Source organism: Leptopilina heterotoma, unplaced genomic scaffold, assembly GCF_015476425.1.
Source record: "Leptopilina heterotoma isolate Lh14 unplaced genomic scaffold, ASM1547642v1 Lhet_81, whole genome shotgun sequence".
Lineage (NCBI taxonomy): Eukaryota > Metazoa > Arthropoda > Insecta > Hymenoptera > Figitidae > Leptopilina > Leptopilina heterotoma.
The window spans coordinates 847630-867213 of record NW_025111185.1 but is presented as its reverse complement, the minus strand read 5'-3'; the positions used below and the strand labels follow the sequence as shown (position 1 = coordinate 867213).

At 21.3% G+C, this 19584-nt stretch overlaps 1 protein-coding gene across 1 annotated transcript; it reads left to right on the top strand.

The window, feature by feature from the left end:
* Nucleotides 1-1549: 1549 nt before the first annotated feature.
* LOC122511222 lies at nucleotides 1550-19555 on the top strand. Its single transcript, XM_043626352.1, has 4 exons — nucleotides 1550-2294; nucleotides 5059-6630; nucleotides 14903-15284; nucleotides 19421-19555. The coding sequence occupies exons 1-4, from the start codon at nucleotides 1699-1701 to the stop codon at nucleotides 19544-19546; spliced, it is 2676 nt and encodes an 891-aa protein (XP_043482287.1). The 5' UTR covers nucleotides 1550-1698; the 3' UTR covers nucleotides 19547-19555.
* The last annotated feature ends 29 nt before the right edge of the window (nucleotides 19556-19584 follow it).

Below are 19584 nucleotides of genomic sequence, written 5' to 3'. Positions count from 1 at the left end.
TTGCTAAAGACAATTTGTAATAAAAAAATTTTTGTGCGCGTGTAAATAATGTTTTTGTTGGACAATGAACAATTTTTATTGAACAATCATCAAAAAGTTAAAAATTGTTAAATTTAAATAATTTAAAAGTGAAAACAATTAAAGAATTAGAGAATTAAGAGAACGAGAATTTGTTATCGAGAATTTATTATTAGTCACGAGGAATATTTTTTCAAGACTGAGAGACATTTTTTTCAAATAATCGCGATTTTGAAAAATATGCAAATAATATTTGTATTTTGAAGAGAAAATTCATAATATATGCGGTTTACAAAATTCGAATATAATTATTTTATAATTCGAAAATAATTATTTTTCGATTCAGTTATAATTATATGAAATTAATTATTTCGGTCAAATATAAATATTTCGATCAAATAAAATTCTTTAGCTCAAATATAATTACTTGAATCAAATATAAAAAAAATTGTTTCAATCGCATATATAATTTAATTATTCGAATCAAATACAATTATTTGAAAATATTCAAATATCTGCTACCAAAAAGAGAGAAGAAATGACGACTCATCGTTTGTTGCTTAGAACATTCCTGCGAGTACAAAGACGATCCTAAGGAAACTAAATAGAATAGAAAAGTTCAACTTCACTTCTAGATTGAAGATTTAGAAGATATTTTCAGAGGCTTCGATAAGTAATTTTCAAATTAATGTTAAAAATAGCGACTTTTTTTCTGGTAGAAAAAAAAAGGAGGAAGTAGTAGTAGAAGAAGAAGAAGAAGAAAAAGTAGAAGTAGAAACAAAAAAAGTAGAAAAAGAAGAAGTAGTAACAGAAGCAGAAGAAAAAAAGAAGAAACAGTAGTAATAGAAGCAGAAGAAAAAACAGTAGCGGAAGTTGAAAAAGAAGAAGTAGTAGTAATAACAGAAGCAGAAGAAGAAAGAGAAGAAGAAGTAGTAACAGAATCAGAAAAAGAAGAAGTAGTAGCAGTAACAGAAGTAGAAGAAGAAAAAGTAGCAGAAGTAGTAAAAGAAGAAGAAGAAGTAGCAAAAGTAGTAACAGAAGAAGAAGAAGTAGTAACAGAAGAAGTAGCAGTAGAAGTAGAAACAGAAGAAGAAAACGAAGAAGAAGATAAAACAGAACCAAAAACAGGGGAAAATTTCCAAAAAGAGGAAAGAAAATGCAAAATGCCGAGAATATTATTCCTTTATAAAGAAAGAAAATCTCAACAGCAAACTTTTACCCGATTAATTATAAGTGTAAATAAGAATCGGATAATAAATTCCTGATCTTCGTTTGTTGAATTGAATGAGGCATCGTAGCGTGAATGGGGAGAGCATGCGTAACGTTATAATACTTTCGTTTTTTCCAGTTCTTCCCGAGCCACTTGAAAAGCGCGGTAGTCTTTTATTCCTCCATAACCGGTCAAGGCTGATTTTACAAGAATTTAGAAAAAACCAAAAAAAAAAAAAAAATAACAACAAAACACAAAACTAACAATACGAAAAAAGAATAAAACCGCAACATTGGAAATTTTTCATTCCACAACAAAAAAAAATGTACATTTTCCCAGCAGTTTCTAATTTAAAAAAAATCTACAAATGAAGAAGAAAAAAAACAATTTTTGATCTAGTCCCCCCCCCCCCCGAAGAAATTTTCAAGATCTTTTCAAGATTTTTAATGAGTGTTTTTTAATAAGTGACAATGGACAATGAAATGGAAACAAGATCGATGCCACCATGGTATTCGAAGTGTTTTGAATATTTGCGAAATCGAAATCGCATTGGTCCGGGAAAAGTGGAATTGCCGGAGTGTGATTTTTTTTTTGTTGAACCGAGGCGAACATTGAGAATATTGAGACCGGCGTTGAAAAGTGGTAGATTTTATGAGACGAGCGATCACGATAGACCGGAATCGGTGAATGATAATTTTTTTTCACGTTGGTCGAGGAGGCCACATCCATCGGGCAATTGTCGATGTTCATTTCGACAATCGAATAATATTAGTAGACTGAGCACCACTGAGGAGCAAATTATTTCTGCAGAGATTAATCGAATTAGAACGAGTCTTTGTGAGGCGAAAACAGGAGAGGACATTGCTGAAATTGAAAAGAGACTCTCAATAACATTGGAAAATTTGAGGGTCAACAATGCTGATGCTGAGACAAAAATTAGGGATGAGAAAATTTTTGAGAAATCACTGCAGCAACAACAACAACAACAACAACAAAAATTGTGTTGTGATGATGATGATGTTGATGAGGTGGCTGTTAAAAATAAAATTGTTCGTGATTTAGAAAGGTATTTGGTATTTTTAATTTCTTGTCTGTTCTTTTGTTAAATTTCGTATTTTTTTCCCTTTCTTTTGAAATTTATTATTCTTTTCTTTTCTATTGTCAAACTTCTTATTTTTTACTTTTCTTTCTTGAAATTTGGCATTTTTTCCTTTTCTTTTGGGAAATTTGGTATTTTCTTGTTTTCTTTTTTAAAATTTAGTATATTTTTTCATTTCTTTTGGAAATTCAGTACTTAGGGTTGCACGGAACAATTTGTTTTGTTTTTCCTTGATTACCAAACAAAATTTTGACTTTTTCACAAATTTCAAATTGAAAGCCTTCTTAAAATCAATTCTTCCTGGGAAAAAGTTTATTAGTTATAAAAATAATTGAATTATTTAGGTAAATTTTAATATCAATTTGACTAAAATTCTTTATATGAGAATTCAATTATTTTGAATATAATTTGTATTGAATTCCATAAAAAATTTCAATAAGATTCTTCGCAAGGATTCAATTATTTTTATAAATAATAAAATTTTTCGTAAAATTCAATTATTTTTATAAATAATAAAAATTTATTACCTACAGAAATTTAATTATTTTCAATACAATTTTAATAAAAATTCCCAAAAGAATTCAATTATTTTCATAACAAATAAAATAAAAAAATTTTCACAGGAATTGAATTAAATCAAAAAGATTTTAATAGAATTCAATTCGTTATAAAAATAATTGAATTCTTTTGGAAAATTTTAATATTAATTTGACTAAAATATCTTGACAGAAATTCAATTATTTTTAATACAATTTTAATAAAATTTCCTGAAAAAATTCAATTATTCTCAGAAAGCTAGTAAAATTTTTCCTAGGAAATGAATTAATTCAATAAGATTTTAATAAAATTTCTCGTGAAAATTCAATTATTTTTAAAAATAATAGTAAAAATTAGTTATAAAAATAATTGAATTCTTTTGGGAAGTTTTAATATTAATTTGACTAAAATTCTTTACAGAAATTCAATTATTTTTAAAACAATTTTAAAAAAATTTCCCGAAAAAATTAAATTATTTTCATAACCTAGTAAAATTTTTCCCAGGAATTGAATTAATTCAATAAGATTTTAATAAAATTTTTCGTGAAAATTCAATTATTTTTAAAAATAATAGTAAAATTCTTGAAAATAATAAATTCAATTATTTTCGAAAATATTAATAAAATTGTTTAGAATAATTGAATTCCTTTGAAAAATTTTATTAGTTATAAAAATAATTGAATTCTTTTGGTAAATTTTAAAATTAATTTGACTAAAACTCTTTACAGAAATTCAATTATTTTTAATACAATTTTAATAAAATTTCCCAAAAAAATTCAATTATTTTCATAACTAGTAAAATTTTTCCCATGAATTGAATTAATTTAATAAGATTTTAATAAAATTTTTCGTGAAAATTCAATTATTTTTACAAATAATAGTAAAATTCTTGAAAATAATTCAATTATTTTCGAAAATATTAATAAAGAATTAATTTTCTAAATAATAAAATTCTTTACAGGAATTCAATTATTTTCAATACAATTTCAATAAAATTTTCCGAAAGAATTGAATTATTTTTATAACTAATAATACTTTTCACAAAGGATCCATAATTATTTTCCATATAATTTTAATAAAAAATTTTCCAAAAAAATGTAATTATTTTCAAAAATTGTGTTAAAGTTTATTTATTAGAAATTAATTATGTTCATTACAATTTTTAAATGATTTCCTTGAAAGAATTAAATTATTTTCCTAGTTAACAAAATTCTTTAGAAGAATTCAATTATTTTGAATAAACTTCAATAAAAGTTTTCGAAAAATTTCATTTATTTTCATAAATAATAAAATTGTTGGCATGAATTCAATTATTTTCTTAATGAACTAGATTCTTCAGGGGAATTTGATTATTTTGAATAAAATTTCCCGAAAGAATTCAATTATTATCATAAAATAATACAAAATTCTTCGTTGGAATTCAATTATTTCAATAAATAATAAAATTCTTCGCATAAATTCAATTATTTTTATAAATAATAAAATTCTTCACTGGAATTCAATTATTTCCATAAATAGAACAATTCCTCACAGAAATTCAATTATTTTTAATACAAATTCAATAAAATTTCCCTATAAAGAATTGAATTATCTTTATAATTATAATAAAATTATTATTTAAAAAAGTTGTGTTAAAATTTTGTTTATTTGAATTTCATTACGTTCATTACAATTTTTTTATTAAATTCCTTGAAAGGGTTAAATTATTTTCCTAATTAATAAAATTCTTCAGAACAATTTAATTGTTTTGAATAGAATTTTAAAGAAAATTTTTTCTCTTTCTTTTGAAATTTGATATTTTTTTATTTGAAATTTGATTGAAAAATAAAGAATATAATAAATAAATGCAAATATAAATAAGAAATAAAAAAAAACGAATTTAGAACTAGTTTTATTATTTTCTGTCTCAAATTATGTAACATTTATGCAATAAATTATTATACACTGAAAAACGTGACAATAATTAAAAATTTTCTTCTTCCAACTAAAATTGTGGAATTTTTTTTTCCAACAAACAATAGCTATAGTAGTCCAATTTTCGTTTATATATAATTTAAATTTTTAACCGCTACTGTATTATTATATTTGCAGAAGAATGAAAATTTTTATTTTTCACAAATTTAAAAGACAGAAATATATCTATTTTAAATATAACACTACTGATTTGTTTTGTTTTTTTTCTTTTTCGCTACAGTTACATAAACGACCTTCTAGAAGAGATTATGAGCGACACGATCAAATTCATATCCGAGGCTGGGAATTCCTTGGGCAGGAAGTGCTGCAGATCAACTGAAAATATTATTATTAATGACAATAATAATAAGAAGAAGTGTCTTAGGGAAAAAGAAAATTCGGAAAATTCAGAAAATTTGAAAATTGACAAATTTGAAATTAATTTTGCCTTTCCCGATGAAAAAAGTGAAATAACAACTTTTCAATCATCATCGACGAGTGGCTACGTGAATCCTGCTTTCGATGGCACAACTCAGGAACCCGACGCCCTAAATTTCTATCTACGTCGTCAACTTGGCTCGGAAATTATTCTCGAACAATTGGATTGCATTGATTCGGGAATTAACAGCGTTGAAACTGTCGAACTTCAACAGGAACAGGAACCGAGTTTAGAGGAATCTCTCTTGGAGATAATCGACGCCAAATTGGGTCGGACGCCAGTCGGCAAAAGTTGGGAGCATTTGGATCAATTTGAAAAAATTGATAAACAAGTCGAGGATAGTGGGGAGAAATCGAAGCTAAACGGGGAAAAGGGAGAAATCGAGGCGAAAAGTACAGAAGACGAAGAAAAAGGAGAAAAAAAGGCGAAAAGTACAGAAGACGAAGAAAAAGAAACAAAGGCGAAAAGTACAGAAGAAGAAAAAGAAGAAAGAAAAGCGAAAAGTATAGAAAAAAGTAGAGAAAACGAGGCGAAAAGTACTGAAGAAGAAGAAAAAGAAAAAAAAGCGAAAAGTACAGAGAAAAGTAGAGAAAACGAGGCGAACTATACCGAAGAAGAAAAAAAGGAAAGAAAATCGAAAAGTACGGAGGAAAGTAGAGACAAAGCAAAGGAACAAAAAGAAGAAGTAAAAACCCCCCAAAGTATTGAAAAAAAGCCTTTCGAAACAAAAAAGACTGAAACCCTAGAAAAATCGACGATTACCCTCGACACTGTTGATTCAATACCAGAGGATTTTCGCGAACTCGAAGATCTCGTTGACGATCAAAGTTTTGAGAGGCTTCGATTAGAATTTAAAGAAAGTACAAGTACTCCAAAGGCAAAGACAAAACGAATGTCCGTACTCAAAGAAAAATTAGTGAATCGTTTCAATAATACAAATAAAAATCATCGAACATTAAAATGTACAGCAAATCTAACATCATCGTCATCATCATCATCGCCACTTGAATTAAAGGATTATAGGAAAAAACAATGGACAAATTTTGATGTGCCTAATAATAATTCAACTGCTGTAGAATCATTGTGCTCGGATCCAAATGATTTTGTTGTTTTTCGTAGGAATCGTAAACCGACAATTGTATTTATACATGGTTTTGGTTCGTCGGCTGAAATATTTGCACATCAATTGGAATATTTTTCAAATTTAGGATATCCCTGTGTTGCACCTGATTTATTGGGTCATGGAATGAGTTCGGCGCCAAATCGATCGAGAGATTATCATTTTGAGAAATTACTGCAGGATCTTGATTTGGTTTTACATCATTATGCATTTAAACCGGAGCAGAAATGCGTTTTGGTGGCACACAATTATGGGTGAGTTTTTGTTTTATGGATTTTTAGTTTAGTTTTTAATTATAGTTTGAAATTAATTTGAGGTTTTTTTGAATTTTCACTTTGTCTTTAATGCAAATTGAAATTAATTTGACTCCAATTTATTTGGTTTGACTTCTTTTTGATTTAACAAATTTTTTCAATTTTTACTTCATTTTTAATATAAATTAAAATTAATCAACGTTTTTTTAAGATAATTCACTTATTTAATACAATTTAATTCATTAATTGTTTTTTTGTGAATTGGAATCAATTTTTTGAATTTTTAATTCATTTTTATGACAAATTTTAATTAATTTGAGTTTTTTTAAATTTTTTATTTATTTTTAATACAAATTAAAATTAATTTGCCTTTTTTTCATTTTTCAATGCAAATTTAAAATTTATTTGACTTTTTTTCAATTTTTACTTCATCTTTAATGCAAATTAAAATTAATTTCACAAATACAATTAAACTTTCAAACTTATTTTCAATTTCAACAAATTTCATCAATTTTTACATCATTTTGAATGTAAATTGAAATTCATTTGAGTTTTCTTCAAGTTTAATTAATTTTTAATGCAATTTAAAATTAAATTGATTTTCTTCAAATCTTACTGCAATTATTCAATTCTTTAATTAATCTTTTTTTCAATTTGAATCAATTTTTTTGAATTTTTAATTCATTTTTAATTCAAATTTTAATTAATTTGAGTTTTTTAAAAATTTTTATTTATTTTTAATACAAATTAAAATTAATTTTCCTTCTTTTCAATTTTTAATGCAAATTTAAAATTTATTTGACGTTTTTCCAATTTTTACTTCATTTTTTTAATGCAAATTAAAATTAATTTGACAAATCCAATTCTTCGGTATTAAGCTTTTAAACTTTTTTTCAATTTCAACAAATTTCATGAATTTATACATCATTTTAAATGTAAATTGAAATTCATTTGATTTTTCTTCAACTTTAATTCATTTTTAATGCAATTTAAAATTAAATTGAGTTTCTTCAATTTTTATTTAATTTTTACTGCAATTCAATTTTTTAATTTATCTTTTTTCAATTTCAAACAATTTTTTCAATTTTAAATTCGTTTTTAATGCAAATTATAATTAATTTGAGTTTTTTTCAGTTCTTAAATCATTTTTAATACAAATTAAAATTAATTTGCTTTGTTTTCAACTTTTATTGCAAATTTAAAATTTATTTGACTTTTTTCCCATTTTTACTTCATTTTTAAAGCAAATTAAAATTAATTTGACAAATCCAATTCTTCAGTATTAAAATTTTAAATTTTTTTTTCAATTTTAACAAATTTCATCAATTTTTACATTATCTTAAAAATGTAAATCGCAATTCATTTGAGTTTTCTTCAAGTTTAATTCATTTTTAATGCAATTTAAAATTAAATTGAGTTTCTTTAATTTTTTTTACTTAATTTTTACTGCAATTCAATTCTTTAATTTATCTTTTTTTAAAATCAAACAATTTTTTTCAATTTTTCATTAATTTTTAATGCAAATTATAATTAATTTGAGTTTTTTTTAGTTCTTAATTCATTTTTAATACAAATTAAAATTAATTTGTCTTGTTTTCAATTTTGAATTTATTTTTAATGCAAATTGAAATTAATTTTACTTTTTTCCAATTTCTACCTCATCGTTAATGTAAAATAAAATTAATTTCACTTTTTTAAAAATTTTTAGTTCATTTTACTGCATAAATTATAATTTATTCAACAAGTCAATTTCTTTAATTCCTAATTCTTTAATTTCAACAAATTTTCTTCAACTTTTACTTATATTTTTAATTAAAAATTAAAATTCACGTTATTTTTTGTTTTTTCATGTTATTTTCTTTCAATTTTTACTTTCTTTTTATGGCAAATTAAAAATTGATTTCACAAGTCAAATTAATTCGCCTTGTCTTCAAATTTCAAAATTTTTTTTATTCTAGATCGTTTTTTTACAAATTAAAATTAATTTGAGATTTTTTATTTTTAATTCTATCTTAATTGCAAATTAAAAATTAATTTAAGAAGTAAAATTTCTCAATTCGCATTTTTAATTTTTACATTTTCTTTATTAGAAATTTAAATTAGGCAATTAATAAATGATAATTTAATAATAATTTTAAAAATTAGAATAACAATAATAATAATAATAATAATATTAATTATAATAATAATAATATAAAAAATAATAATGATAATAAATGATAGTAACAGTAGCAATAATAATATTAATAATAAAAATTTAATGAACATCAAATAAAATTTTATACAATTTGTTATTTCTATATTTTTAATAATTAAACAATTAATTTTGTTCCAAGTCATAAATTTTTTATATAAAACTGCATTTTTTCTCGAGATGAAGAAGAAAAAAATTGTGATTTATTAATTAAATTTATTTAATTAGAAAATAATTTACGATTTCCATTATAAAGTTATGTTTTTTTGATGAGAGAAAATTGATATGAACATATAACATCTCTATTATTCGTATATATAAAATAAAAATAATTGAATTTGTATACTTTAAATTTTGTATATATTTAAAGAAAAGAAAAAGTTGCTTTTAAAGAATTTTAAGGCATAATACCATAGATAATAGTAAATTATTCGCAGAGATAAAAATCTACTCGTAAAACTAATTATTTTGACGTCATTTTAAAATTTCCACTTTCGCGAGTTTCAATAGCGTAAAGAGTTACACGGAAACTTACTTATTTTAAATTGATATACAAACTACAAAGAAGGATATATAATGAAAATTTAACCCAATTGTAAATCAATTTCCAAGAAATGCAATTTACTTCTAGATATTGATTTATTTTTTTTTATTTATTTTTCTCGCAAAAATTATTTGTTTGATAAAAGAAAATTTATTTACGGTAATTGTTATATTTGTTGCTATAATATTTTTTTATATTACTCGAAAATTATTATTTCGCTAAAAGTAATTTGTTACTTAAATAATTGTTACTATAATATTATTTTTTTATTCTCGAAAATTATTATTTCGCTAAAAATAATTTATTATATTATAATTATTACTGGTATTATTATTTTTTTTATATTATTATAATTTATTTTACAAAAATTTAGTTTCCAAAAATTTACTCTCAAATTTACTTCAATAAATTTTAATGTTTGAAGTTTTAAGAAATTTGAATTTAAATTAATAATTTTGTAAAAAGTAATTGAATGTTAAATAGAAAAATGTCAAATGGAAAAAAATATTTTCTTTGTTTTATGAAATATTGAGTATATTTCTTTATTATCGAACTGTTCGTTTTCACAATGAAAAAAAAAAAGTTCATTGAAACCTATAATTAGGTCACAATGATAATTAAGATGTAATCAAGACAAAACGTGCGTCTAGGAATATTATAATATTAATCTATTCAAGCCCTTCTTGGAATTTAAAATATCAAAACGTTTTTATTATTTCGATTGAGTATTTTAAAACCGGTATTCCAAACTGATGGCCAAAGGTTAAATTTTTTCTTATCTCACGTGCATGCCTAAAATAAAAATATACCTGCCCAAATTTACTATCAACTGCTTTAAATATTTTAATAAAGAAAAAAATATTCTGTTTTTGGTAATATTAAAATATTATTATTATTATTATTATTATTATTATTATTAAATACTCGATTAAATATTAATACTATTATTTATTATTAACATTCGAATATAAAATCTGATTTTAGTATTGTTTCATTAATATTATTAACAATTACCATTGTTCATTATTATTAATATTTATTATTAATAATTAATTAACTTAATTAATTAATTTATTAAATAATAATTTTTTATTAAAATTATTTTACTCTTAATATTTTTGTTAATGAATTCTGACGATTAACTCCTTAATTTGCAATACTAAAACTGATTACTAATTTAAATTAATAAATTTTATTAATAAATACAAATAGTAATTTGTACTAAATTAGTAAAATTTTCAAATTCAAAAGCAAAAAGTTCAAATCAGTAAAAAATTTTACTAATTCGTATTTAGAGAGAATTATTATTAATTATTATGAATTAGTAATTAATTAATATCAATTAAAGTTCTTGAAAGTAATCTTTTACAATTAATTATATTAACATGCGTATTTTTCTTAATCAATACATTATTGTTAATTTTATTAGTAAAATAATAATAATAGTCATCTTCTTCTTATGTAATAATTGTTGTTTTTTTCCAAACAAGAATATTAAACGAATAAAAATAGTAAATTTTCGATAATATTTATCTACTAATTACAAGAAACGCTAAAATCTCTTATTTGCAAAATTTATTAAAAAAAAAAAAATTGCCAAACCAGTTGTTTAATGTTAAAAGAACTGGTTTGAAAGTTATAAGCTATTTATGTAAATTAAGCCATAATTTTCATGAAAATAAACTGTCATCAACAATTTATGATTATATCAATAATATACTTTCACTTTAATACAACTATGATATCAGCGAAAGTGTTTTTTTCCCCCGCAACCAATTTGACATTGAGGAAGTGTTTCCATTATTAAGAATAAAAAGGAAAAAAATTCTATTGATTTGCAATCAAAATGCAATTTAATCTCAAAACAAAATTTTTTTTCTATACTAATTTCTACGCTACGGAATTCGTTGACCGATAAATGAAATTTCTTTTTTCCTTATACTTTCGAGCGAGAGTTGACAATTTAATATAATATCTTATCTCTACAAGTGTTTCTATATAGGGGCTAAGGAAAAAAAAATGCAATGATTTTCTATAACGAAGGTGTGTCTATTTATACGAAAACGATGTGAAACTTTTAGAGATGTATTAAATATATTAAAGAACGTTGCACTCTTACGTGTACATTTCTTTCGCAAATATGATGTATGTCTGAGAGATTCTTTTTTTATGACTGCACATTGCATCGTATTTTAAATTTTCATCCGCAGACGGGGTTATTAAATGTTTTTTTTACAATTTTCAAAACAACAGGTTTTCATCATAAATTTCAATAAATAATCATAAAAAAATAATAATAAAGAGAGAATAATAGTTTTTTCTTAATATTTAAATTAATAAGTCAAATAAATTAATACAGGTTTGCCAACAAAAAAATCAAAAATTTTTTAAATGGAATTTTGAAGAATTTCAATTATTTCAAAAATTGCAATAAAAATTCTTCGGAAATTCAATTATTTTTAATGGAATTCTAATTTCAAAAAACATTCAATTATTTAAAAATTCATTTCTATTTAATGGAATTTTAGTAAAATCCAATTATTTCAAAAATTTTATTCAATTATTTTTATTAGGATTTTAGAAAATTTCAATTATGTAAAAAGTTTAATACTATTCTTAAAAAAATTCAATTATTTTTAATGACATTTTAGAAAATTTCAATAATATTCTTAAAAAAAATTAATAATTTTAAATGGAGTTTTGGAAATTTTTTATTAATTTTATTTTAAAATTTCAACATGTATAATTATAAAAAGATTCAATTATTTTTAATGGAATTTAAGAAAATTGCAATTATTTCAAAAATTTCAATAAAATTCAGAAAAAATTCAATAATTTTTAACGGAGAGTTTTGGAAATTTTCAATTATTTAAAAAAAATTCAGTTTACAAATTATTAAAAGATTCAATTACTTCTAATGGAATTTAAAAAAATTTCAATTATTTAGAAATTCAAAATTCTATTTAAGGGAATTTTAGTAAAATTCAATTATTTAAAAATTTAATAATAATAATCTTAAAAAAATTCTCAATTATTTTTGTTAGGATTTTAGAAAATTTCGAGTATTCAAAAAGTTTAATACTACTATTTTAAAAAAATTCAATTATTTTTAATGACATTCTAGAAAATTTCAATTATTTCAAAAATTTCAATAAAATTCTAAAAAAAAATTAATAATTTTAAATGGAGTTTTGGAAATTTGCAATTTTTTAAAAATTTTATTTAAAAAGTTCAACATGCAATTATTAAAAGATTCAATTATTTTCAATGGAATTTTAGAAACTTGCAATTATTTCAAATATTTCAATGAAATTCTGAAAAAAATTCAATAATTTTAAACGGAGTTTTGTAAATTTTCAATTATTTAAAAAATTCAGTATACAAATTATTCAAAGATTCAATTATTTCTAATGGAATTTTAAAAAATTCAATTATTTAGAATTTCAATTATATTTAATGGAATTTTAGTATAATTCAATTATTTAAAAATTTAATACTAATCTAAAAAAAAATTCTCAATTATTTTTAATGACATTCTAGAAAATTTCAATTATTTCAAAAATTTCAATAAAATTCTAAAAAAAAATAATAATTTTAAATGGAGTTTTGGAAATTTTTAATTTTTTTAAAATTTTATTTAAAAAGTTCAATTATTCAATTATTTTCAATGGAATTTTAGAAACTTGCAATTATTTCAAATATTTCAATGGAATTCTGAAAAAAATTCAATAATTTTAAACGGAGTTTTATAAATTTTCAATTATTTAAAAAATTCAGTATATTATTAAAAGATTGAATTATTTTTAATGGAATTTTAAAAAAGTACAACTATTTCAAAAGTTACAATAACATTGTTAAAAAATTTTATTATTTTTTAATATAATTTTATAAAACTGAAATAAAATTACATTTATAAATTGAATTATTTTTAATAGAGAATTTTAGAAATTTTTAATTAATTTAAAAGTTTCCAATAACTCCTTTATAAACATTCGTGTCTTGTTAAAAAATACAATTTAAATAATTTTAAAAACTTAAGTTTTCAGAATTTTGAAATAAAACTTTTTGGATATTTATTTTGCAAAAAAACTTGGAAATTAAAATTTTTTGATATTAATTAATTGACAAAAATTTTAATTGTATAACTCTTTTAAAGTTCAATTATTTAAGAATTGAATTTTTGAAATTTTTTTTTGAAATTTCTTAAATAATTTAAATTTTCTAAAATTCTATTCAAGAAAATGGAGTTTTTCAAAAATTTTATTTGAATATTCTAAAATTTCATGAAAAAAATAATTAATTTTTATCAAAATTTTCGAAATAATTAAAACTTTCTAAAAGTTTATTGATAATTGAAATTTTTAAGAGTTTTATTGAATTATTCTTAAATTGCATTAAAAATAAATTAATTTAATTGTCTTAAAAAAAATGTAACGAAAATTTTTTAGAATTTAATTTTTTTCATTTTAAATAAAATTATTTTAAACTTTAAAATAAATGTTTAATTGCTATTTAATTCTTCACAGCAAATTATTTTTAAAAAATGTTAGTTCTTAAAGCCTTCTAAAGTTAAATTATTTTTGAAAATTTAATTTTTTTTTTTACTAAAATCTGTTTTAACTTCTAATTTAATTATAATTAATAACATTCAGAAAGTTATTATAAAATTTAATCATTTAAAATATAAATTTAATTTTTTTTTAATTCAATTCTACAAAATTTAAATTAATTTGATAATTCTGTAATACAATTTTTTTTTCAAAATTCAAGTATATTGAAAGAATTGAAATAAAATTGCCTAAAAGCTGAAAGTTCTCTGATTTCCCTGACCAATTTTATTTTTCCTCACTTTTCCCGAATTTTCCTGATTTATGGCAATCCTGTAATAAAAATAATAGAGGTTTTTGTTTTGCTTTTAATATTTAAATTATTAATTAAAATTCAACATGTTTTGAATATTTTAAATAATATTTGAATTTTTCATTGAAGAATTGAAAGAAAAAAAATTTTTCTCCGAGAAAAATGACACATTTAATCTTAATGAAATGATGAATAAAAAAAAAGTGTTTTGTATTGAAATGAAAAATTATTTAAAATATTTTAATTTTTCAATAAAGAATTAGAGGAAAAAAAAATTCCTCGCAGAAAAATGGGACATTGAACTTTAATGAAATGATGAATTGAAAAAAAACAATGTTTTTTATTGAAATGAAAAATTATCTAATTATTACATTAATATTTAAACTTTTCATAGTAAAGAGAGTTAAAAGAAAAAAAAAATTTCCTCGCAGAAAATTGGCACATTGAACCCCAATGAAATGATGAATTGAAAAAGAGTGTTTCACATTGAAATATGAGAAATGACTTGAAGTGTAAATGAAACGACCTACGCTTCTCGAAGTTTCAATAAAGAGACAATGAATTCCATTTATTCTCTATTAATTGCAACATGCCTCTCGTGGGTCGAAGTGATGTGTTTTAATAAAATGATATACTCATTGAGTGGATTAAATAGACATTTGTTTTCCATATAGATGTAGCTTCGCCACGGCCTTGGCCTGCAAATACGAGAGCAGCATTCATCAATTGGTGTTAATATCTGGCGGTGGACCAACGCCATTGGCACCTCCGAGCAACGAGAGCGCCGGACACTGTTGTCTGAGGGCAATGCTCACGCCATTTCTTGTCTGCGGACTTCATCGTGACATTTTGTATTCGGCGAGGGGGCGACAACATCCTTATTGTGGCTCCGAATCAGAGGAACAATGGCCCTCGCACATGAAATACGTATTGAAGGGAATGGCATGGCCGGAAGGCGATTACGTTTTCCATAGAAGGATCTGTACGCCGACACTTTTAATACACGGACTCAGGGATAATAAAGTGTCACTCGTCCAGGAATGTCAAATGGAACGAGTAAGTTCCCGATTCTTATTGTCTACACTGGGAAAAAAATTATTTTATTCAAATCACTCATTTAGTACTTGAATCAACTAATTTTTTATTTAAGTCAATTAAATTTTTACTTGAATCCAATAATTTTTATTCGAGTCAATTGAATATTTACTTGAAGCAAACAATTTTTATTTGAGTCAATTAAATATTTACTTGAATCAAAAAATTTTTATTTGAGTCAAATAAATATTTACTTGAATAAAATAATTTTTATTTGAGTCAAATAAATATTTACTTGAATAAAATAATTTTTATTTGAGTCAATTGAATATTTACTTGAATCAAACAATTTTTATTCGAGTCAATTAACTGGTATTTGAAATACTAAATAATTTCAGTAGATATTTGAAGCAATTACCAATTATTTGACTCAAATAAAAATTATTTGATTCAAGTAGGTAAATATTTAATTGATAATAGTCAAGTAATTGCGGTTATTTGAATCAAATAAATATTTTTTTCAGTCTAGAGTTGTCACAAAAATTCCATTTACATTTTCCCTTAATTACAGAAAAAAATTCAACTTTTCCCTGAGAATTGTAAAAAAAATTTTCAAGGGAAGATCAAAAATACAAAAAGGTTATTTTTAGAAAGGAAATCTTTAATTCTATAAACTTGAAAATTTACGTATTTTACTTTTTTAAAGTTTACCTACTTTTTAAAATAAAATAAATTGTCTCCTTTGACTATTTTCAAAAATTTTAATAAATTTCTTTAAAAATTAAACTGTTTTTAACGAAATTTTAGAAATTTTCAATTATTTCCAGAATTTCAATAAAATTCTCCAAAAATTCAATTATTCTTAATGAAGTTTTAAAAAATTTCAATAAAATTCTACAAAAACTCAATTCTTTTAATGGAATTTTAGAAAATTTTAATAAATTTCTCCAAAAATGAATTAATTTTTAATGAACTTTAAGAAAATTTTACTAAAATATACTTTAAAAATCCAATTTTTAATAGAATTTTAGAAAAATTCAATTATTTCAAAAAATTTTAATAAAAATTTTTAAAAATCTAACTATTCTTAATGAACTTTTAAAAATTTTTACTAAAATTCTTTAAAAATCCAATTTTTTAATGAAATTCTATAGAAATTTTCAATTATTTCAAAAATTTCAATCAAATTCTCCAAAAATGTAATTATTCTTTATCAACTTTTAGAAGATTTCAATAAAATTCTTCAGAAATTTAATTTTTTAAATCAAATTTTAGAAAATTCCAATTATTTCAAAATTTTTAATAAAATTCTCCAAAAATTGAATAATTTTTAATGAACTTTAAGAAAATTTTACTAAAATTCTTTACAAATCAAATTTTTTAATGGAATTTTAGAGAAATTCATTTATTAAAATTTTTCAAAAATTCAATTATTCTTAATGAAATTTTAGAAAATTTCAATCATTTAAAATGTCTATTAAAATTCGTCAAAAATTTAATTACAGGGTGGCCACTTTTTTTGTAAAAAAAAATTCACGGTCATTTCCCGGTCCATTCCCGGTCATAAATAATAACTCTGAAAATAAATTATTCCATGAAAGATTGAAAGAATTTCCTGATTTTTAGACAAAACTTTGACTTTTTCCCAAACCCTAAAAATATTTTAGTTTACTCTAAAAATAATTTTGAACTTAAATAGATTTTTTTAAATAAATATTCAATTATTATCCATTATTTTTCCATATAGAAGGTATTCAAATTTCAAAAAAAAATTCAAATTTCAAATATTTAAATTTGAATAATTTTTAAGAATTGCTACTGCAACTTATTAAAAATTATTTTCAAAATTTCAATTCAATTATATTCTAAAAATAACTAAAATATTTCTAAAATCCACTTGTTTACAAGACAATTTCATGAAATTTTGATTAATTTGAAAATTTTTCAATTAAATATTACATATTTAAAAACATAACTAATTTGAGAAAATGTGAATAAAAATATTTTTAAAGACTAAATTATTCAGAATTTTTAATTAAAATCTTTTAAAATTCAACTTTTCTAAAACTTCAATTTGAAATTTTTTAAAATTCAATCTATAATAATATTAGTATGATATTAATTTAACATTCAAAAAAATCGAAAAATTTGCTTATGAATAATTGTAAAAAAACTAATTGATATTAATGAAAAATACGGTTTTTTAAAATTTCTTTTCTAAGAAAAGAAATTTTATTTATTTTTATTTACTTTATTTATTATTCAAAAATTCATTTTTATAAATTTCGTATCACTTTTGTTCTAATTAGTTCAAATTTTTAATAATTCTTATTTGTTTTGTTATAATATTAATTGCAAAAAATTTTTAAAATGATTTATTTTTCATTATTTTATAGGATGTGAAATTTTTTCTCTTTGAAATTTTTTTGACAAATTTAATTAAAATTATATTTTGTTTAATTATTGTTAGAAATAGAAAGAATTTAAAATTAAATTTAATATTTTCTTTTTCTAAGTCTGTTACGTTGGACAGCAAAATTCATAATTTTCTTATAAATTCTAGAAATTGAATATTTTTATAGTACTTTTTATAAAATTCTCTGACAAAATATAAATAGATTTTATAGAAGATCATTCAATCTTTTTTAATGAAATATAGTTAATACCTAAATCTTAAAATAAATATTTCTATTTTTTCTCACAAAGTAATGTGTGTTTTTAAAAAAAAAATTCCAAAATCCCGGTCAAGATCAAAATTCACTGTCATTTCCCGGTTTTTCCCTGTCCAAAAAAATTCACTGTCATTTCCCGGTTTTCCCGGTTTCCCGGTCCAGCGGCCACCCTGAATTATTTTTAGTAAAATTTCAGAAAATTTCAATTATTTAAAAAATTCCAACAAAATTCTCCAAAAATTACAATTCAATTCTTTGTTCAATTTTTAATTTGAAAAAGATTTAAATTCAAAGTTGTTTTTTAAATAAATGAACTTTCAAATTCTAAAAACTTAAGTTTTTAAAATATTTATATATTATTTTTTTTAACAATAATTACCCAAATGTTTACAAAGAAATTATTGGAAATTTTTAAAATAATTGAAATTTTCTATAATTCCATTAAAAATAATTTAATTGAATTTTTTAAGAATTGTATTGAACTCTTTAATAGTTGAAATTTTCTAAAATCCTATTAAAACAATTGAATTTTTTTAAGAATCAGTAGTTTATTACACATTTTAAATAATTGAAATTTTCTAAAATTCCATTAGAAATAATTGAATTTTTAAAGAACTTTATTGTAACTTTTTTTAAATAATTGAAATATTTTTAAATATCATTAGAAATAATTGATTTTTTAAAGAATTTTTGTTATAAATTTTTAGAATTAAAATTTTCTAAAATCCCACTAAAAAAATTAGATTTTAGAAGAATTTTATTAAAATTATTTAAAAGTTTATTAAGAATAATTATATTAAAGAATTTTATTAAAAATTTTGAAATAATTGATTTCTAAAATTACTTTAAAAACAATTTAATTTTGGAAGAACTTTATTGAAATTTTTTAAAAGTTCATTGAGAATTATTGAATTATTTGAAAATTTTATTAAAATTTTTGAAATAAAATTGAAATTTTGTAAGACACCATTGAAAATAATTAAATTTCTGAAGAATTTTTTTGCAAATTTCTAAAATAATAAAAATTTTCTTTAACGAATTTAATTATTTTCACCTCAATTTCACAAAATTTTAATTCATTTGAAAATTAATTAATAGAATTTTTTCTAAAAATTTAAATATCTGTAAGCAATTGAATTGAAATTTTTTGAATTTTTGATTTTTTTTTCAAATTTTTTAAATAAAGTTATTCAAAACTTAAATAAATTTTTAAATATTCATAATTATTATATTAATTTCCTTGCAGCAATTGAATTTTTTAAAATTTTACTATCAAAACCTTCTGAAATTCAATTATTTTTGAAAATTGCCTTTTTTCCAAAATAAAGTCTTTTCTAATTTAATAGAAATATAAAAAATGTTAATGTTTAAAATAAATTTAATAGTTTACTAAAAAAATATGTAAAAACCAAAAGTAGTATTTCAATTTCTTCTTGTCCTCACAAATTTGTCGTCCTTTTATCAATTCGAATTTTATTTTTCCAGACCATGATCAAGGCATTTCTCGAAGCATTGCCTTCAGCTGGACACATACCAATGACGGACTGTCCAAATCAAATAAATCACATGATTCACTGTTTCATCGACCTCTGGAAGAATAAAAGATGGTGACTAAAAAGTGCAATAAAAATATAAAAAGCAAAGAAATG